This window comes from Orycteropus afer, unplaced genomic scaffold (assembly GCF_000298275.1).
Source record: "Orycteropus afer afer isolate SDZICR_OR568_19922 unplaced genomic scaffold, OryAfe1.0 scaffold00014, whole genome shotgun sequence".
Taxonomy (NCBI): Eukaryota; Metazoa; Chordata; class Mammalia; order Tubulidentata; family Orycteropodidae; genus Orycteropus; species Orycteropus afer.
Window position 1 is genome coordinate 6,708,421 of NW_006921601.1, and position 27,300 is coordinate 6,735,720.

At 37.3% G+C, this 27,300-nt stretch overlaps 1 protein-coding gene across 1 annotated transcript in view; it reads right to left on the minus strand.

Moving 5' to 3' along the window:
• Positions 1 to 27,300, minus strand: part of SBF2 (SET binding factor 2) — a 636,061-nt gene that overhangs the window by 205,529 nt on the left and 403,232 nt on the right. Inside the window, exons 14-16 of the mRNA XM_042783055.1 lie at positions 21,529 to 21,733; positions 14,712 to 14,821; positions 13,223 to 13,372 (exon numbers count right to left, since the gene is read on the minus strand). Of these exons, the coding sequence (XP_042638989.1) occupies positions 13,223 to 13,372; positions 14,712 to 14,821; positions 21,529 to 21,733 (465 nt within the window). The remainder of the gene's footprint in view (positions 1 to 13,222; positions 13,373 to 14,711; positions 14,822 to 21,528; positions 21,734 to 27,300) is intronic.

A 27,300-nucleotide genomic window follows, 5' to 3' on the forward strand; every position in this document is an offset into this window, starting at 1 on the left:
ACACCTTTGCCCTTTCAATGTGTTATCTATTTCTGAAAGTTTAGCATTAATCTTCTGGATTTCTGTGTGTAGATTTTTAATCATTTCTAATTTTTCATTTACTTTGTCATTTTGTTCTTGTATTGTCTTTTGAAATTGTTCTAGGGTTTTATCTGTGTTTTCCTCAATTTCGTCAGTGTATTCCTTGATCTGTCTCTCAATTCCTTGAAGTTACTAAAATATAATTCTTCTGAATTCCTTATCAGGGGGCTCCAATGCTGCATCTTACTCAGGGATGTGTTTTGGGTCTGTATCCTGGTCCCGTGTTTCTCCTGCTTTATCTTGCTTCTTTGTGTGGACTGTGATGCCCTGTTGTCTCCGAGGCATTGTGATGTTTTTGTGTTTGTATTTAATTGGTGACTGTATGTTGGAGAGACTTGCCCATAATTTTCATTTTGTTTTGTTTGTATTTTATCTACATAAGCAGAGCACTGTGCTGTGCTCCTCTATTTGCTAGTTGGCAGCACTTATAAACTCACTACCTGTCTCCTTTTCCTTGTTGTCAGCCTCCCATATGCCTGCTGTCCTTGTCAAATGAAGCTTATTCTTAGATCCTGTTTTCATTCAGGTTTTTCCACTAGTTGGTGCCTAATCCACTTCTGTATATTTCCTTTCAAAGGTCAGGGCTCCAGGATTATCTTCTATATCTCTATCAATTGGTTTCTCTTCTCTGTTGAAGAAGGTCTGTGCAGCTTGTCTGCTTATTCTGCCATCTTACTGGAAGTCCCGGTATTACTCTGTTTTCAGAGAGCTTAAAAGCTAGTGGTATTTAGGCAGGCCTCGCAAGAGCTAATATGTTCATCACGTTACAGGTGGAAATAAAATTTTTAAAAAAGCTTTAATGGGAGCACAGAAGAGGGAGTGATTCCACCATAGCAATCACAAAGGGTTTTTGAAGGAGGAACATTTGAGCTAGACTAGAGCTGCGTAGGCTATTTGAACTCACTTTTCTTCTTCCATATCTCTAGTTGTTTTTTTGTTCTCTCTTATATGCCATTAGTTAGTGGCTCTTATTTTGTAAATGAGTTTTACTACAGTATTTTAAAAACATATAGAGCTTAAACATGACACCTAATACATAGATGGGTATTCTTCTCTAGTACACACTAATCATTAAGGTAGTTTAAAGCCAGGATCATAATTTACTACAGCTTTTTACACATGTATTCTGCATTAGAAATGAGGTTCACTGATTTTCATTTTAAGAAAAGTACTGTGGCCAGCTACCCAGAGGGACTGAGTAGTTGAACCTGTGGGCTTGGTACCATAGTCGCAGGGGACATCAAGCTCAATTGGCATAACGTACTACTCAAAACATTGTTCCACCTCCCATGTTGGCAAGTAGCGACTGGGATCTTAAAAGCTTGCAAGCAGCCATCTAGATGCAACGATGGGTCTCTCCTTGCCCAGAGCAAAGAAGAATGAAGAAAACCAAAGATTCATGGAAACAATTAGTCCTAGCAACTGGTACTCCATGTAATCCGCAGTCTATATGACTATGAGACCGGAAGAACTAGATGGTGCCTGGCTACCATTGTCAACCACTCAGAGTGGGATCTATGTAGGAGATCCTGGGTAGAAAGGGAGAACAATGTGAAACAAAACTCAAAATTATTTGCGGGGGAAAAAAAAGGGGGCTAGGTTTGCTGCTCTGATAGAGCGTGATGGAACCACTGAGGCTATAGCCCCTAGCTACCCTTCAGGTCTGGAATTGAACCCACACCTGTGGCTTCCAGCCAAACAAAAGACAGGCATATAAGTTGAACATTTACCTGAGGTAGATACACTCCTTAGGGAGAACAATCATGGAGAAAGAAGGGCTGTTTATTCACAGGGAGACAGCTCAGGGGGCAGGAGTGCCTGAAGGGCTGGATATAGGGAAGAGGTAAACTATTGGAAGTAGGAGTGGATCTGTTGCACTGGGGTAAACTGTAGTCAATGTCATGAGACAAAGTGTATGTGAACTGCTGTATGGAAAGTGAATTTGCTCTGTAAATTTTCACCCAAATCATAATTAAAAAAAAAAAGAAAGAAAAGTACTGTGTTGGCTCAAAAAAGAAGTTTCCAAAATTGAGCTAGTTTATTTTTATTTAAGTGAATTAAAAAAAATCCTTTAAATAAATTTTTTAAAAATATATTATTATGGTTATAGACCAAACATTATTATTGTTTAAAGACATTTGTAGTATATTGGAAAAAGCACAGAACTAGACTTTATTAAAATCTGCATTCAGATCCCTAGTATGTCACTAAGGAGCCCTGGTGGCACAGTGGTTAAGCACTAATCTACTTGGTCAGAACCCAGCAGCCGCTCCATGGGAGAAAATGTAGCAGTTCGCTTCCACAAAGATTACAGCCTTGGAAACCTCCTGGGGAAGTTCTACACTGTCCTGTAGAGTAGTTATGAGTTGGAATTGATTCGACAGCAATGTGCTTACTATGTCACTACCTGGCGCTGCGATCTTGAGCAAATTACTTCCTTTCCATGGACCTTAGTTTCCTTATCTAGAAAAGCGTTTGGAATCAATGATCTTTAATAACTTTTATGTTTTATTTGTCAAAATCCTTTTTTTCCCCATTTATGATTTTCACTGGCTCAATTATTAAAATATTTATCAAGAAAGGAAATGCTGCTTTTTGTGACCATCCAGGAAAATATCCTCTATAAATTCTTTGGCTACAAGGGTGGGTTCTAGAAACTAGTCATGTGAAGTCTGCAGAAAATTATGTTAGGCTCCACACGTACTCATTGGGAAAGAGTATCCTAAAACTGTATTACTTTATCTTTAAAAAGTGTGTCTCAAGGAGCTGTGGCAGTGATCCAATCCTTGGCTGAAGATCTTTGTGATGTGTTATTGATAGAAAAGTCATTATTCCTCTAACTATAAAACCTGATCTGAAACATACCCTAATTAACAACAACAGAACAGATAAGGCCAAAGCTGCATTCCACAAAGGAGAGCTTAAGTGATTTAAATCCAGCGGATAATTTTTGGCTATGAGGCAGACATGAGGGGGAGATGAGACTCTCTGAAAAGACAACTAGAGTATTTCAATGCAAATTTAATTCTTAGTTCACATGAACATAATGGCAACTGTTTGCTATGGTCAGGAAATCTGAACCTGTCTAAAGTTGTTTGAGCAAATAACCTTAAAGAATAAATGATTATACAAAAAAAAAAAAAAAAATATATTTTCTTGACTCTAAAACAGACTGTAGAGATTTTCACCATTTTCTAGTTAGGATCCTCCTAGTATATGGAGGGCATGCTGTGACTAGTAGGAGGAGGAATTCAGATGTGGCTTTTTGGAATGTACCAACTTACTGGTCAAGTGTCTTTACCTAATTGATTTTCCTCTCTCTAGGAGGGTAACTCTAATTCGTGGCTCCAAACACCTACCTTAAGTTCAGTCAAATTCTGCAGTGAGATGCAAGTCAAGTAGATTTCACTGAAGTGTGAAGTGAGGCAGACATAAGGTTAATACACCAGAAAGTTTACTGGCTTGGGTTGAGTTTCCTGCTAGTTCCATCATTAAGAAGAAGTCTTTGCTAATGCTAAACCTCTGTACGGATTCTGATGTTCTCAGTTGTTCCCTCTCTCTCTAAAAGTGTTTTATCATCAGAGGCAAAGGAAATGAAATGGAGGTAAAGTGAAGGAGGATCAGTATCTTAGGCTAAGGTTTGAGTGCTAGATTCTAGAGCAATGAGGTTTAACAGAAATACAACACAAGCCATATACATATATAAACTTTAAATTTTCTAGTAGCCACATTAAAAACAGTAAATAGAAACAGGTAAAATACAGTATTTTATTTAACACAATACATGTAAAACATAATTTGTAATTATAATCAATATAAAAATCATTAATAAGATATTTTATAATCCTTTTTCATATTAAGTCTTTAAAACCTTTTGGCACATCTCAATTTGCACCAGCCACATTTCCAGTACTCAGTTGCTAGTTCTGCATGTCAGCTAAGTAATCAGGATCTTGTAACCCTAAAGTTATGGAAACTGTGATCTTCCTTCTCTTTTCTACCTCCAACTGCCCTTTCTTTGGGCTTTTGTTTGGTATTTATGGAATACTGTTTGGAAGATTTATGGTCAAGAACATCAAACTGGGACACTCAACTTCTTACATAGCAACTAAAACATGTCAATCATGTTAAGCTAAAGAACAGAAAAGGTTGGAAACCAAGTAATGTACTAAAGCGTTTTTCATAAAATTAATCATAGATAAGAGAGAAAGGTTCAGAGTGAACTTCAAAGGGTATTAAAATGAAGTATATTCAAAGACTTAACATGTGGATCTTTCCCCTTTGACCTTGCTTTTAAACTGGGTTGTCTCTTGTTGTTGTTAGCTGCAATCCAAGTTGGTTCTCACTCATAGTGACCTTACGTACAATGGTCCTGTACCATCCTCATAATAATTTTCTCTGTTTGAGCCCATTGTTCCATCCACTGTGTCAAACTTGCTAATTGAGGGTTTTCCTCTTTTTCACTGACCCTCTACTTTACCAAGCATGATGTCCCTCTCCAAGGATTAGTCCCTCCTGATACAATGTTCCAAGTATGTGAGGTGAAGTCTGACCATCCTGGCTTCTAAGGAGCATTCTGGCTATACTTTTTTCAAGACAGATTTGTTCATTCTTTTGGCAGTCCATCATATGTTCAATATTCAAAGGTATCAACTCTTCAGTCTTCTTTACTCATCATCCAGCATCTCATGCATACGAGGCAACTGAAAATACCATGGCCTGAGTTGGGCATACCTTAGTCCTCAAAGTGACATCTTTGCTTTTTAACATTTTAAAGAGAACTTTTCTAGCAAATTTGGCCAATTCAGTATGTTGTTTGATTTCTTGACTGCTGTTTCCATGGGCATTGATTGTGGATACAAGTACAATGAAATCCTTGACAACTTTAATCTTTTCTACTTTTATCATGATGTTGCTTGATATTGGTCCAGTTGTGAGGATTTTTGTTTTCTTTATGTTGAGTTGTAATCTGTACTGAAGGCTATAGTCTTTGATCTCCATCAGTAAGTGCTTTAGGTCCTCTTCAGTTTCAATAAGCAAGGTTGTGTCATCTGCATGTCTCAGGTTGTTAATAAGTCTTCCTCCAATCCTGATACCACATTCTTCTTCATACAGTCCGTACAGAAATGCTAGAGTACATTTATCATGTAAGACCTGCTCACCCACTCTCTAACTCTCTTTCCTGGGAAGGTCCAGAGAGATACTTCCTTTGTGAAGGCTATAAGAAATACACTGATAAGAAGAGTCAGGCATCCCTAAAATGTGTTCTAGTGACTGCTCTCTGAAGGCCAGGAATGACCAAAGTAAATGTTGCCATCAAACCAATCTCTTTGGCTTCAATGTTGATGATGGATTTTAGGGTGACAGTGAACAAAAGGTAGCACTTAACTGTTTGAGAAAAGATGGGCATGGCTCCTATATCAGACAACATAGCCAAAGTAGTAATCAGAAAGTTTTTACCCGTAGAGATAGTCACTATTTGCTACTTGATGATAATGTGCCTAGGGTTGAAATAGATGAGCAGCCTACTTAAATTGTCCTTGATTTATATTGTAGAAATATTAAATCTGGTAAACAAAAGTAGGATTTTAGTTACCACAGTAGAACCTTATAGCACCTCAGTTTCCAGACGAACTAGTTCACACACCCAGAGCCATCTGCACAAAGAGAAGACGGGGTCCCTTTAAGGACTCTGGTACACAGTCAAAGTTACACTTTCAATCTACCTCCTAGCCTTCCCCAACAAATACATGGACATTTACTAGAGTGTGCTTGGACTACTGCACATTGGGGAAGGATTATTTTTAGTGGGGGAGGGGAGATTCTGTACACAGGCTATGAAAAGACACTAATTCATGGAGGCCCCAAACACCACTGTGATCTACCAGCCAATGTAGGTAGAGCTTTAGCTTGGATCTTTTTGACTTACTGTATCCCTTGGTGGGGAGCTCTGGTAGCATAGTGCCTAAGGCACTTGACTGCTAACCAGAAGGCTGGCGGTTCAAACCCACCAGCCACTCCTCGGAAGGAAGGTTGGGCAATCTACTTCCGCATTGATATTGCCTCGGAAACCCAAGGAGGGGTCGCTATAAGTCGGGGCTGACTCGACGGCAAATAACAACAACAACAACAACATCCCTTGGTGTGTATCACCACTGATGTGTCTGTTCCTTTAGCTTATGTTCAGTTAGGGTTTTGACAGAGATTTTCTTGAACATAAGGATTTAGCATTTGCTTTGTTACTATAAACCTTTAACTCTTCCAGAATTCTGACAAAGTTGGTTCTGGGAGTTTCTGTTTGTTTTTTGATACTTCTTCGGAGGGTCAGGAGTTTGGAGCTGCCTTCTCTGCTATTTTGCTGATGTCACTCCAACAGCTCTCCTGTTATAAATAGCTCTAGCTTCCTACTGGATCCTAGTAAAGAACAATAGACTCAGGCAACCAAGTTACTGTGCAACCTGAGCTACTCATCATAGAATAAAAAGGGCTCAGCTGCTAAACAAAAGGTTGGTGGTTCAACCCACCCAGTGATTCTGTTGGGGGAAAGAGCTGGGTCTCGTAATAATTACATCCCAGAAAACCATATAGGGCAGTTCTACTCTGCCACAAGGAGTTGCTATGAGTTGAAAACTGACTCAGTGGCACCTAACTACAACAACAAGCTAAAAAGTTAGATGTACACAAAAGCACTCCAGCATCAAGTAGAAGTTAGATGTACACAAAAGCACTCCAGCACCAAGTAGAAGTGAATGTATAAAATCAGACCCAAATAGGCCCTGGAGGCACAATTTGTAAGAGCCAGTGGCCCAAATGCCTATGGCCAATACTCTTGCCACTCTTCCTCCTCTATCTCTAACTCATCCTGTGGCCTGTGCAGAATACCCTTGATTATTTACATGTTGATTATTTACATGTTTCTGCATGATATGATGATATTACCTAAAAGTAGACAGTTACAGCACTATAGCTCTACTCTAGGGTGGCTATGAAGGACAATAGTAAAGAGAGATCCTATTAGTGGGCAGAATGTTGAGCAGTGCACTGTATTGTTAATTTTGTCTGCAAAGGGAGATGATCCGAGGCATGAATGCACCTAATTTATTGGCAGTGGCTAATGGTTTGACTGGATAATCAGAGACTTAGGGGGAATAAAACCAAAAACAAACAGGAGAATGATTAAGAAGGAGGTCTGAGGAGAAAGAGGGGCACATAATGTGAATATATATATATATATATATATATATATACATATATATGAATGCTCACCCAAGAGCAACCTTGGTGGGGGAACAGTTTAATAATCAGGTAGAAAAGATACACATTCTTTGAAGTAGTCAGCTTCCCTCCACAGCAACTTTGTTCTTGCCCAATGGGTCCATGGAAAAGCAGCCCTGGTGGTAGGTGTGAGATTATGCATGGGTAACATAGACTTCCAATTACTAAGGTGGATGTGACAACAGCTACTGTTGACTGACTAAAACTGAGCCCCAATATAGCCCAATTTCCTGAGGGAGTCAGCCAATCACACAAGGTGAATACACTATACCATTTCCATCATTGAAGGGGCAGCACTTTTTTCTTCTTGGAAGAGATACCTACTCTAGATATAGATTTGTTTCCCTCATCATATGTTCAAATTGGATAATTACAATATCTAAGTCTTCAGTGGCCTATATCTGTTTTGATTGTTTCTGTCTACACTAACTCATACTGGCTCATTTCCTTACGTATTTGATAATTTTTTAATTGTGAGTTTGTATTTCATTGAATTTAACTTGTGGGAATTCTGACTGCCTATACTGGAATACATTATTCCAGGAAGAATGTACAATTGCTTCTTTTGGAGGCAAGGGTAGGGCTACTGAATAGGGATTATTTCATTCCTTTTCCAGTGTCCAATCCAAATATAAAACTCTCAGGTTCAACTAGCTCTTCTTACTTAGGGCAAGGCTTAATTGTGGTCACAAAACTGAGTGATTAATTACTGAGGGTTAACTACTCATTGTTCTGGTTTCCTCTAATTGTTTTTTTCTCAAGAAAAAGGAAGAGGGCATATTAGAGACTGTCTTTTCTTCTTGGAAGAAATCAGTATGTCGAAAATTATGTACTTTTTCAATTTTCTAAAATCTCTTTCTATCCTAGTGAGAGAGTCTTTCCTAGCAAGTGGTCTATCAAAATGATGGTAATGGAAGCTTCTGAGTTTTTAAATAAATAAATAAATAAATAACCAAATTGTAATTTATTGTTTAATAATCTGAGCTAAAATCTTGATAGATAAAATGTTTTAATCCTTTATCTGCCAAAACAGAAAATGTTAAATCATTCTTTAAGTTTTTAGTAATCTCAGTTATAAAAAATACCAAAATATGATCAATATTCCTACACGAGACAACATGTAGGAATAATTTATAACCTCTGTAAACCACTGCTTTATAAACTATCTTGGCATTGAAAGGGCCTGAAAAACAAAATAGCCCCTTGGCAATACTCATGTTCTATTTAATCTTCCCTTGAGGACAGGAAAGAAGAGAGTAACTTCTAGGTCACGAAAAGCAAAAATCACTAAGGTTTTGAACCACTATTTAAAAATTATTTCATTTCATTAATGTTTCTTTCTTAAAACACCAACACAGATGTTTGGCCTCTCTATCTTGAAACTCTATGCTTTTGTAAAAAAATGTTCAGAATGTCATGTTAAATCCCCACAAGTGCATTGTTGTAACAAGAACGTAAGTATTAATAAATCCCAAGTTGACAATAAATAACACATTAAAATAAGAATATGACATCTGAGGCCATTTATAACTGAGAAGGACCTCTTAATAATGTGCTGGAATGAAGCACAGGATCTATTTTTATATATATAAAGAGATTCGGGAATTATCTAACTTTAGGGCTTCCAGAGACATTGATCTGCTAATCTCATTCCTTCATTCTGTAGAACAGGAAAGTAACAAAAGATATATGGCTCTTTTTAGGATATATTTATTATGTTTTAGTCTTCTTATAAAGGTTTTCATTAACTTTCTACAAACATGAGAATCTTTTATTATTTTAAAGGTAATAAATGCTTATGTGTTCTATAAAATTTAAGGATTTAAACTAGAAGTAAAAATTGTACTAATCCTATTTCCCAGAGATAACCACTGTAAAGGGTTCAGTGTAAATATTCTTCTACATTTTTAGTATGATACACACACACACACACACACACACACACACGTAACATGGATACACACATACATGTAACTTCAGGCCAAAAATAGAATCATATTGTATTACTTTATGTAACTTTCTTCTTGCCCTACCAGAAATGTATAATACAAGTTTCTCCACATCTGTACATAAAGATATACTTTTCTTTTTAGTAGATAAACAGTATCCCAAAGAAGAGCTGTACCACAATTGTGTTAATCTACATTCAAATGGTAAACATTTAGGTTCCTCTCCAATTTTGCTCTAATAAAGTATTATAACTAGTCTCTTATACTCCAAAACAAGAATGTATTTTCCAGTAAATATATTTTCCATCTTGTATCTTGTCAATTCTCTCTGGAACCTAAAGACTATTTGTTACTGTGTTTTCCATGTTAGACTGAATCACTGCAGATATTAAGTTAAACTTTCTGAGAAAGATAATCTGAAACAAGTTTTGAGAAGGTAAATATGCTTGTAAAAAATCTAATTGCAGTATCCTAAAACATAAAACATGTGTGAGTTATAAGAGTCCCTTAGGTGATGCAAACAGCAAATGTGCTCACTGCTAACCGAAAGGCTGGAGGTTTGAGAACACCCTGAGCCACCTTGGAAGAAAGACCTGGTGATCCATTTCTGAGAAATCAGCCACTGAAATCCCTGTGGAGCAGAATTTTCTTCCGACACATAAGGCAGTGCCATGAGTCAGATGCCATACCTCAACAGCAACTGGTTACTAGCTATAAAGTTATAAAAAACAATGGTACAACAAACATCATATGCCTAACTGAAGAAACAAAGGATTACCATTCCCTTTGAAGATCCCCATGTTTACCACTCTTCCTCTCTGTCCTCTAATTATGTTTCCAATTTGTTTTGTTTATTTTCCCCTTGCTTTTCTTTATGGTTTTATCACATACATTTGTATCCCTAAATAACATATTTTTCAGTTTTACAAACTTTTGAATTTAATACAAATGGAACTAGATTGTAACAGTTCTCTGCTGAATAATAGTGTGTTGTAAGAAGACAATATTTATCTATTCTATTGCTGGTTTGCATATGAGTTGCTTTTAGTTGCCTGGTTATTTCAGACAATGCTGCTATGAACATTTTTGTGCATGTCTCCTGGTGTATGTGGGCAACAGCTCCTCTAGGGCTGAAATTGCTAGGTCACAGAACATGTTCATATTCAGCTTTATAAGCTAATGACAAAATATTTTCAAAAGTGGCTGTACCATTTACACTCTCACCAGCACTGTTTACATATTCCATTTGTCCCACATCTTTGGCAAACTTGACAATAGCAAATTTTAAAATTCTTCCCAATAGTACAAAATGGTCTATATGTATTTCTCTAATTATTGATACATTTCCTTTTTATTTTTTATATAATATATTTATACATTTATTGTCCAAATAGGTTTCTTTTTCTCTATGTACATAAGTCTTTTACCTGTTTCAAAATTGTATTGTCTTTATCGATTTGTTCTTTATAATTTGAGTGCTAATCTGTTGGCAGTTACGTGTTTTGCAAGTGTCTCTCACTCTTAGGTCATGAACAGAAGTTCTTAATTTTAATGTAATCAAATGTGCCAATCTTTTCTTTAATAGTTGGCATTATTTATGACTTAATTTATCTTTCCCTGCCCTGAAGCCATAAAGAGATCTCTTGTATCATATTCTAAAAGTTTTATAGTTTGGCTTTTCGTATTTAAGTTTTCAACCCATGTGGAATTGATTTTTGTGTGTAATGTGAGGTACATGCACATTTTCTGTGTGCATGAACATTTAAGTGTACATGATCACCCAGTTGTTTCAATACCACTTATTGAATTGCCCATCTGACGTAAAATACCAACTCTGGCATTAATCACATTTTCCTGCATGTATGAGTCTATTTCTGAGCTCCACATTCTGTTCGATTAGTCAATCTGTTTATGAATGTACCAATACCATCCTGTCTTGTGGTCTATAATTTAAAATTAATTCTGATAACAGAAAAGGCAAATTTCCACACTTTTGGGGGGATGCTTTTGCTCATTCAAATTTTATTATTTATTATATCCTGTAAATTTTGCTTTCCAATTTATCAGGATTTAACATATATTTTGTTCACTTTCTCTGGAGTTACACAGATGGTCTCTGAAATCTTAATATTTAATCACACTTGTGCAATAGGTTTGACAAGGATTTTTGCATTATCTGTAAAGAATATGACTCCAATGTCAGAATATCTAACACGGAAATAGGATGGGGAAACAAGATTATTTACTTGTCCTAAATTGGGTCTTCATCATTTTATGAGAAGTTTATTTCTTTAAGATCATAAACATAGTTTGAAGCCAACTGCAAGTAATTTTTGTGTTTTACAGACACAAAATACTCAGTAAACAATCCAGTGATTCATTGATCATTTGGATTATCCACCACTCATTGCCCATTGCTTTAATAATACAATTGAAAACTGACTGAAAAGGGCTAACATGAGCATACACATCAAGAGAATGTCTGATAAACATTATAAGTGAATGTTTTAAAGATGATTTAAAGAGAAAATTCCCAGATATGTAACAGACAAGTATTTATTTGGGTGAAGGGAAAGGCAATATAGCAAAAGCAAGCAACCAACACAGTAACACTAAGGAAACGAAGACACAGAGAAGTGCACAAGAGGTACCGGAAACAAAGATAAACACTTTTACATACACAACATTGCATTATCACTAGTAACCAACATTAATCTACAGATGGATATACAGGCAGACAAACTAACTGATCCGGTATGTCTGGGCAAAAGGAATATACCTGTGACCATACATAAATTTGACAGATGGTATTTCTACATATGTATTGCTTGTGCTATAAGAATGCTCATATATACAATAGAGCTCATGGGGCAAAGGTATAATAACTTCTTAGCCACAGCCAAATACTCCGAGGGAGCAAGTTGTTGGGCCCTTGGGCCCGAGACCATGGTCGTGGGGGTTATCAACCTCAACTGGCATAACAAACTACACAAAAACATTGTTCTATATGTTACTTTGATGAGTAGTGACTGGGGTCTTAAAAGCTTGCAGGCAGCCATCTAACATGCAACAGTTGGTTTTAGCTTGGCTGGAGAAAGAAGAATGAAGAAAAGCCAAGATACATGGAAACAATTAGTCCAAGGGTCTAGTGGAACATGACTGTATAACCAGAAGAACTGGATGGTGCTTGGCTACCACTGTCAATCACTTGGAAAGGGATCATTGTGGGTTATCCTAGATAGAATGAAAGAAAAATGTGGAACAAAACCCAAAATCATAAAAAAGACCAGGCTTGCTGGTCTGATAGAGACTGGTGAAACCCCTGAGAGTATGGCCTTTAGTCACCCTTCGAGCCTAGAACTGAACTCACTCCTGTGACTTCCAGCAAAACAACAGACAGGCAAAATAAGGTAAATATTTTGTTCTTCTTAGAACAATCAAACATAGGAGATCAGAAGGGCAATATTTGCACAGACAGATAGCTCAGAGGGCAGGAATGCACAGAAAAGGACATGGGGAAAAGGTAACCACAAGGAGGAAGGGGGAAGAGAGCTGTTACATTATGGGGACTGCAATCAATGTTATGAAACAAAATGTATATTAATTGCTGTATGGAAAATGACTTTGCTCTGTAAACTTTCACCCAAATCACAATTAAAAAAAAAAGATGATTTTTCGTTTTCATAAAGTTAACATATCGAACTAGTGAAATAATCTAGTATTTCTCAAGACAATACAAAGAACGAATGAAAATCTCCTAATATTCATGCCAAGTAACGAAAGAAATGTATGGCTATTGGTTCTTCATCCTTAGCTGTGGAAGGCTCAAGAATGTCCTAGATCAGTAATTACTGAATTTCCTGGGGAATAAAAGTATTCTCAAGTAAGAGCAGTAGCCTGAAAGCACTAAGAATTACCTGCAGAGTACAGTTTATCATCCTTATTATGTAGTCAAACTGTTGATGGTCTAATATTGCCCGGTTTTGCTGGACATGTAAACCCAATTCCTCAGTAAGACATTGTCTTGCTGCCTTTCCTTTCAGGGCTCTCAGGGCAGCAGGAAGGGTCTGAGGAAAAGAGAGGTACAAGTGACCAAAAGGTCCACTGGAAAGAAATAATTTTTTAACAAACACATTGAAAATTCAAGTGCATCCTACAAGCCATTTAACAAAGTTAATAGTAGAAGTAAACTACTGAAGAGCTGATTTGATATTAAGAACAATATAAAATTGGTAAATTTGTAGTTATTTTTGTCATCCAGCATGAAAAATAAACAGAATTAGTTATATGATAAATAGGAAAAACACTAAATTTACTTTTTCAAAAACTCATCAAAACTGGTCAACAAACTGACTTTTGCTTCAGAGCATGAGTGAAAGCCAGGTACTCGGAGATACTGTCTTTATATATAACTAGTCATTTTCTCATGGCCAGAACAGAAGGAAAATTAAAAATGCCGAGAAACACAGATCTCATACTTCAAAACTGGCCAGCTATTTAATCACTACTCACTTGTAATTTATGACTGAAAAGTTCTACAATCTCTTCTCCTCATTTCAATATCATAATAAAGATATAAAGAAGACCAGAGCAACAATAATAAAGAGTTCTAGGTTTATGCATTAAAAGTTTTACTTTGTCATAAGAACACTCACGAATACCTCCTTCAGTGCATCAATTACTTAATTTTATTTTATTAAATTTACTATTTAATTTCTTTAACACTATAGTAACACGTTTATTTACCTTGAAAACTTAAAAAAGCAAAACAAAAGAACAAATAAGGAGGGAAGAAGACTGGGCGTGAGAAGCCCTGATAACAGTACAGGCAGGTTCAGGAAACAGAATGTGAAAGCTGAAAGCGAGGAACAACAACAACAACAAAAAGCTGTATCACTTCAACCATAAGAAAAAATTGAAATTAAAAAAACAAAACATAAGGAGGCTTGGGGACATTTAGTATAAGGGTAAAAATTGTACATGCTTGACCAGCATCTTATAATAGATGTTCAGAACTATGACTATGAGTTACCAAGAAGAGTTTACAGTATGTTCAGCATGTTGTACTGAAGGAGGCAAAAAATGTGCTTTAAGGAAGCACATTTCAGTTGAACACTGCAGTTTCTACAATGCATTACATATTCTGACTAGATTCTTTATAACAAATTATATTTAAAATATTAAGTTCCTTAGGCATCGACCAAAAATAACATTCAATAAACAATGTTTACAAGTTTGAGGAAAATCTTAAAAAATTTCTGTCAATATTTCTCTGGCAGCTATCTAATTAAGCTTGGCTTACAGTTTTAAATCTTAGACACTATTCATTTAAAATGATTTAAGGAGAGCTCAGGTGGCAGTCTAACATGTGAATCTGAAAGGGAAATGTTAAATGCATTTTATTACCTTTTCAGTCTCTAAAGTTTTATTCTCAAATATGAATGCGATGCAGTTTCTAACAACTTCCAGTCTCTGTGCACTGTTGAAAACTGTCATCACCTTATCCATTATTGAAACTAGTAAAAGAATATAAAGAAAACACAAATAAATTAAACTTTGTCAACAATTAAAAAAGAAAGGGAAATATTACTTTAAGACTATTTATATGACCAACATTTAGTTTATTTTCTTCCCTGGTTACATGGCATTGAAAGTATTCCATTTCATTATTCTGATGACATTTTCAGGTTTTGAAGTGCCAGGCTGGTCAACAGCTAATTGAGAATAACGTCACAGGATAGCTTCTAATGATTCACTTAACTTCCTGGCATATCAATTGAAAGTAAAATTACATTAGACATAGGGAAACATCTATCTCAAACATTAACTGTAAACAAACTGACAGGAAATGCTTGGAGAACAAAACCATGACAACAATAAGCTAATGCTCATAAGCAAGAGGACTTCTGACAGAAAAAGAAATTTGTATTTCTAAAGTATTAAAAAAAAAAGACAACATAGCATGAAAAATTGTTGTTGTTGTTGTTATGTGCTCTCGAGTCGGACCCAACTCATAGCGACCCCTCCTTGGGTTTTCGAGGCAGTATCACTATGGAAGTAGATTGCCCCATCTTCCTTCCGAGGAGTGGTTGGTGGGTTTGAACTGCCAGCCTTCTGGTTAGCAGTCAAGTGCCTTAGGCACTATGCTCTACCAGAGCTACCAGAGCATGAAAATTATGTACTACAAATTTGGGTAGAGGAACCTTGGAAGGCAGAAGTTATTGCTAAAAGAGAAATGATCATGGCCGAAGGCTTACTATAGTGGTTTAGGAAGGCCACTTTTTAATTCTGTGAACTTACCATATTTATGATAGCATTGGATAATCCTAGTCTATTAACAACAACAACAACAAAAAACCTCACTGCTGTCAAGCAGATTCCAACTGAAAGCAACCCTGTAGGACAGGGCAGAACTGCTTCCAAGGGTTTCTAAGGCTATAATCTTTAAGAAAGCAGATTGCCACATCTCTCTCCCATGGTGTGGCTAGTGGGTGTGAAGAGTCAATCTTTCGGTTAGCAGCTAACCACTGCCCCATCAGAGCTCCTTTCCAGTCTATCACATAGGCTAAAATTACTTAAATTTATTAAAAGAATATTGTTGTTGTTGTGTGCTGTTGGGTAAACTCCAACTCACGGAGACCTACAGAACAGAGTTAGAATTGTCACAGTGTTTCCAAGGCTATTTTTATGGGATCAGATTGCCAGGTCTTTTCTCCTATGTAGCTGCTGTTGTTGTTATGTGCCATAGAGTCGGCCTCAACTCATAGTGACCCCTCCTTGGGTTTCCGAGGCAGTATCACTACGGAAATAGATTGCCCCACCTTCCTTCCGAGGAGTGGCTGGTAGGTTTGAATGGCCAGCCTTCTGGTTAGCAGTCAAGTGCCTTAGGCACTATGCTACCAGAGCTCGTGTGTGTGTGTGTGTGTGTGTGTGTGTGTGTGTGTGTGTGGCTGCTAGCAGATTTGAACAACTGCACCTAGGAGCTCTGGTAGCATAGTGGCTAAGACACTTGCCTGCTAACCAGACGGCTGGCGGTTCAAACCCACCAGCCACTCCTCGGAAGGAAGGCTGGGCAATCCTACTTCCGCAGTGATACTGCCTCGGAAACCCAAGGAGGGGTCGCTATGAGTCGGGGCCGACTCGACGGCACATAACAACAACAACAACCACCTAGTGGTGCAGTCAAGAACTTAACCATTGTACCACGAGGGCTCTCTGAACCGCCAGCCTTCTGGTTAGCAGTCAAATGCTTAGGCACTATGCCACCAGAGCTCCCAAAAGAATATTAGGAGGATATATATATTTATAGGGAACTACTGCTGATATGTAGAAATGAGGTAGTATCAGTTATTTTTTTAAGGCAAAAAAAAAAAAAAAAAAAAAGACTACTTATATTTTCTGGATGCTCTTTAGAATCTAAAAGTATCACCCCTTCATCTCTCTCCATACCTAACAAGAAACACTATCATATCTTACTCATTATATATCCCTTTTATTTCTTCAATACAAAAACTTATATCCTTCAAATAACTTTTAAAACTTTTATTTTGAAAAATTACAGGCCTACAAGTTGCAAAACTAATATTGTGAGGTCCCATGTACCCACTTACAGCTCCTCTCAATAGTGACATCTTACAAACATACTGTTTTATCACAATGAGGAAATTAATTAGACAATGAACTAGATTACAGACCTCACCTGAATTTTAGTTTTCTTCAAATAATTTTTAGTCATATGACATTAATTTTCTACATAATCATGATGGTTAAATTGATTATTTCACATGAGTTTTTCTCATTCTTAATTGTGGGTTCTTGGTGATTCTCACAAGTGGAGGAGAAGATAGAGGCACAGGCTGAAACAGAAATCTGTTTTTAAGAGTAAAAGCTCCAGAGAGTCTCCAAACAATACCCTACAGTTTATTGAGAAAGGAATATCTTTAAGTTAATTTATAAAACTTTTCATTCTAAATCTCTTTAGGTATTTTATGTTTTCTTTAGTCTGAGCCTCTAGAATATTCACTTTTTAAATAATGAACTGTTTATTATCTGGGAATTATTATTTCTCCCAGAAGTTCTTCACTTAGAGCTACTGATTCTTCAGGGATCAGCCAAATCCTCAGCTGTGACATTCTAATACTAGCTTTCTGATATTTGATAAGGCACTCTGGTGGCATAGTATCTAAGGCATTTGACTGCTAACCAGAAGGTCGGTGATTCAAACCCACCAGCCACTTCTCAGAAGGAAGATCGGGCAATCTACTTCCAAAGTGATATCACCTTGGAAACACAAGGAGGGGTTGCTATGAGTCAGATCCGACTCAACAGCAGTGAGTTTAATACTGGATAACAGTTCTGGTTTCTGGGCACTCCTTCTAAAGCTTTGGCTTTCAAATGCTGGTTCCAGCCAATCACAAGTCTTCTGGTGCCTCTGGGAAAGAGGTGGAAGCTAATTAATATACAATTGTGAATGCCTATTAGGTAACAGAAGAAATTCTACACTCAAGTGGGTACCATGTAAAATGAAACATTCGCACTTTTTAGTTTCAGCACAAGGGAAACCCTGACTGATTGTGATAAACCTAAAGGAATCAAAACACTGGACACAAGCTCTTGCTTTATTTTGCTGTTGGTTTTATAGGAAATGCCAGAAAGGCCAAATACTGAGTCATGTGTGCCTCTCTGATTCTAACGCGTCTAAAAAAGAATTTGACCCACATTGCAAATAATGAAACCAAAAAGATAATGTAGAGACAATTAAGGCTCAATTAATACAATTCAAACAAAATAAATTTTAAATAAAGTTCTAATCTGTCTACTTGGGTATTTTAAAAAAAAGGCATTCAATTACAGTATGACTATTAAAATTACATGACCAATCCTTTCAAAAAGATTACTTATCCTAAAAGGTCTACCTTCTCAGTCCTTTTCTCTATGTGACAGTCCATTCAACAGTGAAGTAAAGCTTTTAATTCTTATGAAAACAATAGCATATTAACATTACTAGTTAGCAGTTGCCATCAAGTCAATCTGACCCACAGCGACCCTATGTGTGTCACAATGGAACTGTGCTCCACGGGGTTTTCAACAGCTCACTTTTCAGAAGTGGATCACAAGGCCTTTCTTCCTCAGTGTCTGTGGGTGAACTTGAATGGCAATCTTTTGGTTAGCACTGGTTAGCAGTTGAGAACGTCAACCATTTTGTACTACCCAGGAACTCCAAACTGGCATTACTACATGAATAATACCCGTTATCCATTACACTGACTTCCATTCCAGCTATGATAGAACAGTTATGTAGCAAACTAAAACTCCCACCAGGAACAATTATGAATGTCAGAGAAAACACAAAAATGATCTACTTAAAGACAACAGAGTTACAGAAGTATAAAGATTAGAGGACCTATAATTCCAGAGAAAGGAAAAGTCTGGAGAGGTGAGTTAAGGACACATAACGACTTTTTCCCAAGGGCATTTGCCAATACTGGGTGGATGGCTAGGCTGACTGGCAAAGTTTTCCATGGCCATGTGGAGCTTAACTGACCAAAGGCAATGCATGCTGTAGTCTCCAAGTAAAGCACTAAAAGAAGAGTAAATAAATGAAAAGAAAAATAAACAAACGCATAAGTAACAAGGTCAACAGAGATAAATTATGGAATAAGGAAAACACTGTATTAACCTAAAAGAAGGCAAGAAAGCAGAGGAAAATCATACAACAGGAGGATCAAGTGGATAAACAACAACAACAGTATACTACATTAAAGCCACTACTATGCTAGAAATTGTATTAAATACCAATCAAATAAGTACAAGTAACACACTAAGACTGTCAGACTGGCTAAACAAAACAAAACAAATCCCACAATCCTATCATACACTACTTACAAGAAACATAACTTAATAATAAGGACTCAAAGAGTCTGAAAATAAAAAGACAGAAAAACATAAACCACATAAACACTAATCAAAAGAAAGCTGGTATAGCTACATAAACATCAGGCAAAATAAACTTTAAGGCAAGAAGCATTAGTAGAGACAGAAGGATATTTCATAATGATGAAGAAATCAATCATCAGGATTTCATAGCATTTGTAAAAATACATGCATCCAATAAGCTGCCATGAAAATATATAAGGAAAATAACTGAAAGAACTAAAATTTTAAAAAATAAGCAATTCCACTATTTTAATGGGAGATTTTAACACACTTCTCCCAATGGATAAAAAGAGAGAGAGAGAAACAAAAATAAGTAGAGAAAGAAAATCCATATAACAGGAGAAAATATTTGCAAATCATATACCTGATATTGGCAAATCTGCTACAAAAGATCTCTTTAATGTGTTAAAAAGCAAAGATGTCACTTTGAGGACTAAGGTGCACATGACCCAAGCCATGGTATCTTCAATTGCTTTGTATGCATGTGAAAGCTGGACAACCCATAAGGAAGACTGAAGAAGAACTGATACATTTGAATTGTGGTGTTGGTGAAGGATACTGAATACACCATGGACAGCCAGAAGAATGAACAGATCTGTCCTGGAAGAAGTACAGCCAGAATGCTCCTCAGAAGTGAGAACGGCAAGACTTCATCTCACATACTCTGCACATGCTATCAGGAGGGATCAGTCCCTGGAGAGATACATCATGCCTGGTAAAGGAGTGAGCAAAAAAGAGGAAGACCCTCAACAAGATAGACTGACCCAGTGGCTGCAACAATGGGGGCAAGCATAGCAGTGATTATGAGGATGGTGCAGGACTGGGCAGTGTTTTGTTCTGTTGTGCATAAGGTTGCCATGCATTGTAACCAGCTCAGTGGCACATAACAACAGCATATCTGATAAGGGATTTGGATCCAGAATATACAGAAAATGCTTACAACTCAGTAATAAAAATACAATAACCCAACTTAAAAATGGGCAAAGAATCTAAAGAGACATTTCTCTAAAGGTATGTGTTTGTTAGTTGCTGAATGAAATGTTGCCCAGTCCTATGCCATCTTCACGATCATTGGTATGTTTGAGTTTACTGTTGTGGCTGTCAGAGAAGATCTACAGATGGCCAATTAGTGCATGAAAAGATGCTCAACATCATTAGTGAATGGAAAGAAACTGGAACCCTCACACATCACCGGTGGGAATGAAAAATGGTAGAGCCACTTTGGAAAACAGCTGGCAGCTTCCCAAAATGTTAAACATACAGTTATCATATGACCCATCAATTTTATTCCCAGGTACATGCCCAAGAGAACTAAAAACATGTTCATACAAACACTGTACACAAATGGTCAAAGCAGCATTACTTGTAACAGTCAAAAAGTATAAACAACCCAAAAGTTCATCAATGGGTAACAAAATGTGGTTGTGGTATATATTCATATAATGGAATATTATTGAGCCATAAAAAGAATAAAATATTGATACATGCTACACTGTGGATGAACCTTAAAAACATTATGCTAAGTGAAAGCCAATCATAAAAGACCATATACTGCATGATTCCATTTATATGAAATATCCATAGTAGGCAAATCCATACAGGCAGAAAGTAAATTACTGCTTGCCTAAAGGCTGGGGAGTGGGTAATTTGAGGAAAAGCAGGGTGTGACTGTTAATGAGTACAGGGCTTCTTTTGGGGGTGAGTACAATGCTCTGAAATAAGACAGTGGTAGCGGTGAGGTTGACAGGAATCCCTAGGTGGTGCAAAAAGCTAACATGCCCGGCTGTTGAAAGGCTCAAAGTTCGTGGTCACCCAGAGGGGCATCCAAGGAAAGGACTGGCAATATAATGCCGATGAAAGAAAAATTAGCCATTGAAAACCCGACAGAGCAGTTTTACTCTGACAAATATGAAGTCGCCATGAGTCAGAGTCAACTTGACAGCAACTGGTTGGTGATGGCTGATAACTGTGAATATATTAAAAATCACTGAACTATATACTTGACTGAATTTCATGGTGTGTGAATTATATCTCAATGAAGCTATTATTAGAAAAAGAGATTCCTTTTAGTAGAGATTATGTTATGGTTACCCTTTGTAGGGGACAAGGAATGGAACAGGTTCTCAGGGTGCTGATAATATTCTGATTCTTGATCTGGGTACTGGTTATGAGTTTACTTTGTGAAAAGTCATCAAAATGTTCACTTTATGATATGTACACTTTTCTTCTTGCATCTTATTCTTTATAAAAAGTAAATGTTAAAACAGACAGACAGACAAATACATACCAACAGGTGGACCTGCTGGCACAACACATTTCTTTTCCACTCTTGCAGCAGGTGATGCATTCTGGTTCTTAGCAAGACTTTCCTGCATTAATTCCTGAACTCGAGCTTCATTAATCTTTGGGAAAGGAAGAATGTGAACTCGCAAGTGGGATCCTTCTGTTGGGCGTGGCACTTTCTGGAATGCCATGTGAGGGTTTGGATTCTCCTACAATATCAGACATAGGCACAATTATTCAAGAATTAACAATGATAGGTTGTCAGGAAGGGAGTGGGAGTTCAGAGGGATACAAACTGAAGTCAAGACCTAGGAGTAATTGTACATACATTCATATTCATATATATATATGTATGTGTATGTCACAATACATACTCACAAACTACTGTTGAGTCGGATCCGACTCACAGAGACTCCTCCTTGGGTTTCCGAGATAGTATCACTACTGAAGTAGATTGCCCAATCTTCCTTCCAAGGAGTGACTGGTGGGTTTGAACCGTCAGCCTCTGGTTAGCAGTCAAATGCCTTAGGCACTACACTACCAGAGCTCCTTCCATAAGACATAGAGTACCAGAATCTTACTTATTCTTACACCATCTATCAACATCTGATATAGCTGACTATTTTCCTTCCATGAACACTGTCTTCACCAGGTTTCCAGGTCTTCTTCCTCTATCTTTGTTATTTCTTATTTCTTTAATCTCTTAACTATCTGAATAAATACCCAGGGCTCAGTCCTTGAACTTGTTTTCTATTTATACTCACTTCCTTCATGATCACATCCAGTATCCTATCTTTAAACAATAAAATTACCAATGATTCATAAATGCATATCTCCAAAGAGGCTTTCTCCTGAACTCCCAAACCAAACCAATTGCCATCAGTCTATTCCAACTCATAGTGGCCCTATGTGGTGACCCATATGTGTCAGAGTAAAACTGTACTCCATATGGTTTTCAATAGCTAATTTCTCAGAGGCAGATGGGCAGGTCTTTCTTTCAAGATGCCTAGGGGGAGACTCTAGATAACTTTCAGATACCATCCAAGTGTTTAACTGTTTGTACCACCCGGGACCTGCTCCTGAACTCTAGACTCACGTATTCAACTGCCTACACAAAGTATGTCTATTCAATTTAAAATAACATCTTGAAAACTTATGTTGAAATGGATCTCATAAGTTTTACCCACCTCCAAACATGCTCTTTCTATAGTCTTCCCTATACCAGCAAATGGCATATTTACTTTTCTAGTTGCTAAGGTAAGGTTGGGCAATCCTACTTCTGTAGTGATAACTGCCTCAGAAACCCAAGGAGGGGTCGCTAGGAGTCGGGGCCGACTCGATGGCAAATAACAACAACATCACAAGGTAAAAAGCTTAATAGTCATAAAATTTTTAATGCCTCCTCTGAAAACCTTGTAGACTTTACCTTTAAAATACGATTATAACCTGACCAATTTTCATCATCGACACTCAACACCTTGTTTCAAGCCAATACATATCATATTACTAGAATACAATTCTGTTCTCTCCTAACTAGTTTCCCTGCTTCTACTCTTGCTCCAGAATAAAATCTTAGAATAACATACAATTGCCCTACACAATCTGGCCTCTCTCCCTGACCTCATATCATACTACCGTTTTCTTCATTCCTTCTGTTTCAGTCACATGAGCCTTGCTGTTTCTGCTTCAGGCCCTTTGCATTTACTATTCCCTCTGCCTGAAATGCCAATAATCCCATGAATTCATACAGCATCCTCTCTCTCAGTTTTTTTTCCCCCTCAAATGCTACCTCTCCTACCCACCTAACTAAAATTGTGTCCCCAACATACTTCCTACTCCCACTCATTATATTTTTCTCCTTAGCACTATCATTCTTTCACATACTACATATTATCTTTAACTGTCTACTCTCTATTCTTCCACTAAAATGAAGCTCCTTAGAGTAGCTGGGCCTGTGGGCTTGGGACCATGGTGGCAGGAACGTCAAACTCAATTGGCGCAATGTAGTACACAAAAACATTGTTCTATATTCTACTTTGGTGAGTAGTGACTGGGGTCTTAAAAGCCGGCTAGGGGCCATCTAAGTTGCAACTATCGGTCTCTCCTTGTCCGGAGCAAAGACAAGTGAAGAAATTCAAAGACGTGGAAACAATTAGTCCAAGGGATTAACTGACCATGGGTACCTCAGCCTATAGGACCCTGAGACCAGAAGAACTAGATGGTGCCTGGCTACCAAAGCCAAATACTCACAAAGGGATCAAAATTAGAGATCTTGCATAGAGTGGAAGAAAAAAATGTGGAACAAAATTTAAAAACACAGAAAAAGACCAGGATTACTGGTCAAATAGAAATTGGTGAAACCCGAGATTATGGCCCCAACGCACCCTTCAGTTACCTTCGGGCCTAGAGTTAGGCTCACTCCTGTAGCTTAACTCTCAAACAACAGACAGGCTGATGAGCAGAACAACTACACCAGGGAGATGCACTCCTTAGAACAATCTACCATGGGAGATTCAGAAGGGTAGCATTTGCACAGGGAAAAAGGTAGGGAGGCATGAATACATAGGAAGAAGGACACAGGGAAAGGGTAACTACAGGGAGGAAGTGGGAAGAGAGCTGTTACACTGTGGAGAGTATAATCAGTGTTGTGAAACAAAATGCATATAAAGTGTTGAATGTAAAATGAATCTGCTTTATAAAATTTCACCCAAATCACAATAAAAAGTTAAAGTAAATAAAATGAAGCTCCCCAAGGACAGATATTTCAGTCTATTTTAAAAGCATTTTTTTGTCCTTTGTTGTATACCTATACCCCAATAACTGAATGAAACAAAAAAACCAAACTCACTGCTGTCGAATCAGTTCCGACTCATAATGATCCCTCCTTGGGTTTCCGGCCATTCCTTGGAAGGAAGGTTGGGCAATCCTACTTCCGTAGTGATACCGCCTCGGAAACCCAAGGAGGGGTCGCTATGAGTCAGGTCTGACTCCGCGGCACATAACAACAACAATATCACTATAGAAGTAGATCGTACAGTCTTCCTTCTGAGGAGTGGCTGGGGGGGTTGAACCACCAGCCTTCTGGTTAGCAGTCAAATGCCTTAGGCACTATGCCACCAGAGCTCCCAACTAAAAGAAAGGTGTCAGTTAATACTTTTATGACTCCTTGATCTAGCAGGGTCTTTTATCCAGTCACCTATTTAAGTAGGATTATATTTCAAAGGAGCTCTGGTGGCGCAGTGCCTAAGGCATTTGACTGCTAACCAGAAGGTTGGCAGTTCAAACCCACCAGACACTCCTTGGAAGGAAGACTGGGCAATCTACTTCCATAGTCATACTACCTCAGAAACCCAAGAAAGGGTTGCTATGAGTCAGAGACGACTCGACAGCACATAACAACAACAACAACATTTCAAATACTACAGGCAGAGTAAAATCTACCCTTTTTATAAAGTTCTCTAGGGAAGGCTGCTTTACAATTATTCTTAAACCAATTCTAGTATTTATTATTCTTTGCAACAAGAAAATTCCTTTTTCTCACTAGATCTACATTATTCAGTGCTGTAGATTAAGTTCAATACTACCCAATATATCCTCGGGACAGTTGAAAATGGCTACTGCCATCTGCTATTAGAGCTGCTCCCCACAATTCTTTTTGGTTATGTGGTCCAAAGCCAGGAAAAGGAAAGGCTGGTCTAAGGTAGATAATAGAGGCAGCGCATCTCAATAGCACAACGGAAAGAACACTACTTTAAGTGTCAAAAAACCTGGGTTCAATTTCTTGCTTATTATGTGATACCAGGAAAATAATTTAGCCTAAGGTATACACTTATGCTTATTTCACATAATTCCTAAAAAGGTTAAATCAGATTAAAACTTCAGAGACCTGCCAAAGTAACCCTCATACACAATTGATATTTTCCCCCTATAAAATTAGCAAAGAAAGAGAATAAAAAATAAGTAATATCCTACACCAAGTCTTCACGACTACTTTCTAAACTTCTAACTACTTTCTAAACTGTTGAAAAAAGTGCTCTAAAATTTTCCTAGGATTAACCTCAGAATCACTGCTCTGTAGTTTCTGAAATGATCCTTTTCCAAAAGTAGTATGTTTGCCCTTTTCTGTTCTTTAGGTTATATTTTGTCTTCTCAAAAATTATAAATTTAAAAGCTCTAAAACACATTGGGTAGATTTCTTTTTCACTGGACATGTGTTCATGTGCATCCTGAGGTGTCAATCATTTAAAGTACATTCTTCACTACTTTGTTTCTATTTACACTTATTTTCTTTAGAATAAAAATGGAAATTTTAAGTGTGTATTCCACGATGGAAATAATATTAATTATAACCAATTTTAAAACATGGAAAAATAAAAGGAGAAAAGAAACCTTAATGATGATGGTTTATCCTTTCTAGCTATATTTTATCAATCTCCCTTTACTATATACGCCCATCTTCTGTCTTGTTCCAAAAATGACTTAAGCTGGTTTACAGAAATAAGGATGCACATATTACTTCCAATCAAAATTCTACAAATTTGTCCTCAAATATGACAAGTTCATCTTAAAATTTACAAAGCACAGAGACCTAAAAATAGCCATTCTGAGAAAGAGTAAGTAGGGTTAGTCAAGCTTTCTAGCCATCAACACTTACATAAACCTTTGCTATGAATATGGTATGGTAATGTGTTTTGAAAGAAGTACAGACAGATGCTTCTTAGAAGCCAAGATGGTGAAGACGTCACCTATTGCACTTTGGTCATGTTGTCAGGAGACACCATTCCCAGGAGAAGGATATCACGTTTGGTGAAGTGGATGTTCAGCAAAAAAGAGGAAGACCATAATGAGATGGACTGACACAGTGGGCTCAAGCACAGCAAGGATTGTGAGGATGGTGCAGGACCAGACAGTGTTCCATTTTGTTGTCTACAGGGTTTCTAGGAGTCGGAACTGACTAGATGGCTCCTAACAACAAGAGAATCCTCATTCCATGACAGAATCTGCTTCTTAGAATAAATCTAAAGGTTGTTTTCCAAAAGCCTTTTGTTGTTTGTGCTGCTATCAAGTTGGCCCCTGACTCATGGCAACCTCATGCACAAGAGAAGGAAATGCTGTCCAGTTGCCCTGACTGGCTGTCAATAGGATTATCGTGATCCATAGGGTGGTCATTAGCTAATTTCTAGAGGTAGATTACCAGGCCTTTCCTCTTCATCTGTCTTAGTCTGAATGCTCTACTGAAATCTGTCCAGCATCACAGCAACACTGAAGGCACTCCTGATGGAGAAATGGTGACTATGTATGAAGTAGATTAGCTGGGAATCAAAACTGGATCACCTACATGGAAGGTTAGAACTCAACCACTGAACTACCATTGCCCACTCCAAAAGTCCAGGATATAGTCATTTGAAAAAGAATAATTAATTACATATTCTATGGCATGGTATCATGCCTCTAAATTGAAAACCAACTTTTTTTTCTTTAAGAATCCTATCCTATATCACAGCTACTTATACTTTCCTAATGATAATGATAATTATATTACCACCCAATAAGGGTGTAAATAAAAAGCACTAATCAAAGATTTTGATATTAGTTATTAATAGTGTTTTTCTTTTGATAAACAATTTTAAACACTGTTAACCAAATTCATACACAGTTTAGAACATGCATTTTTTATCCTATTGTAGCAAAGTTCAAAGTTGGTGTAATTTCATAGTTTTATTGATATTCTACACTAAAATACAAACTACAGTTTAAAACTACTGAATTCATACCC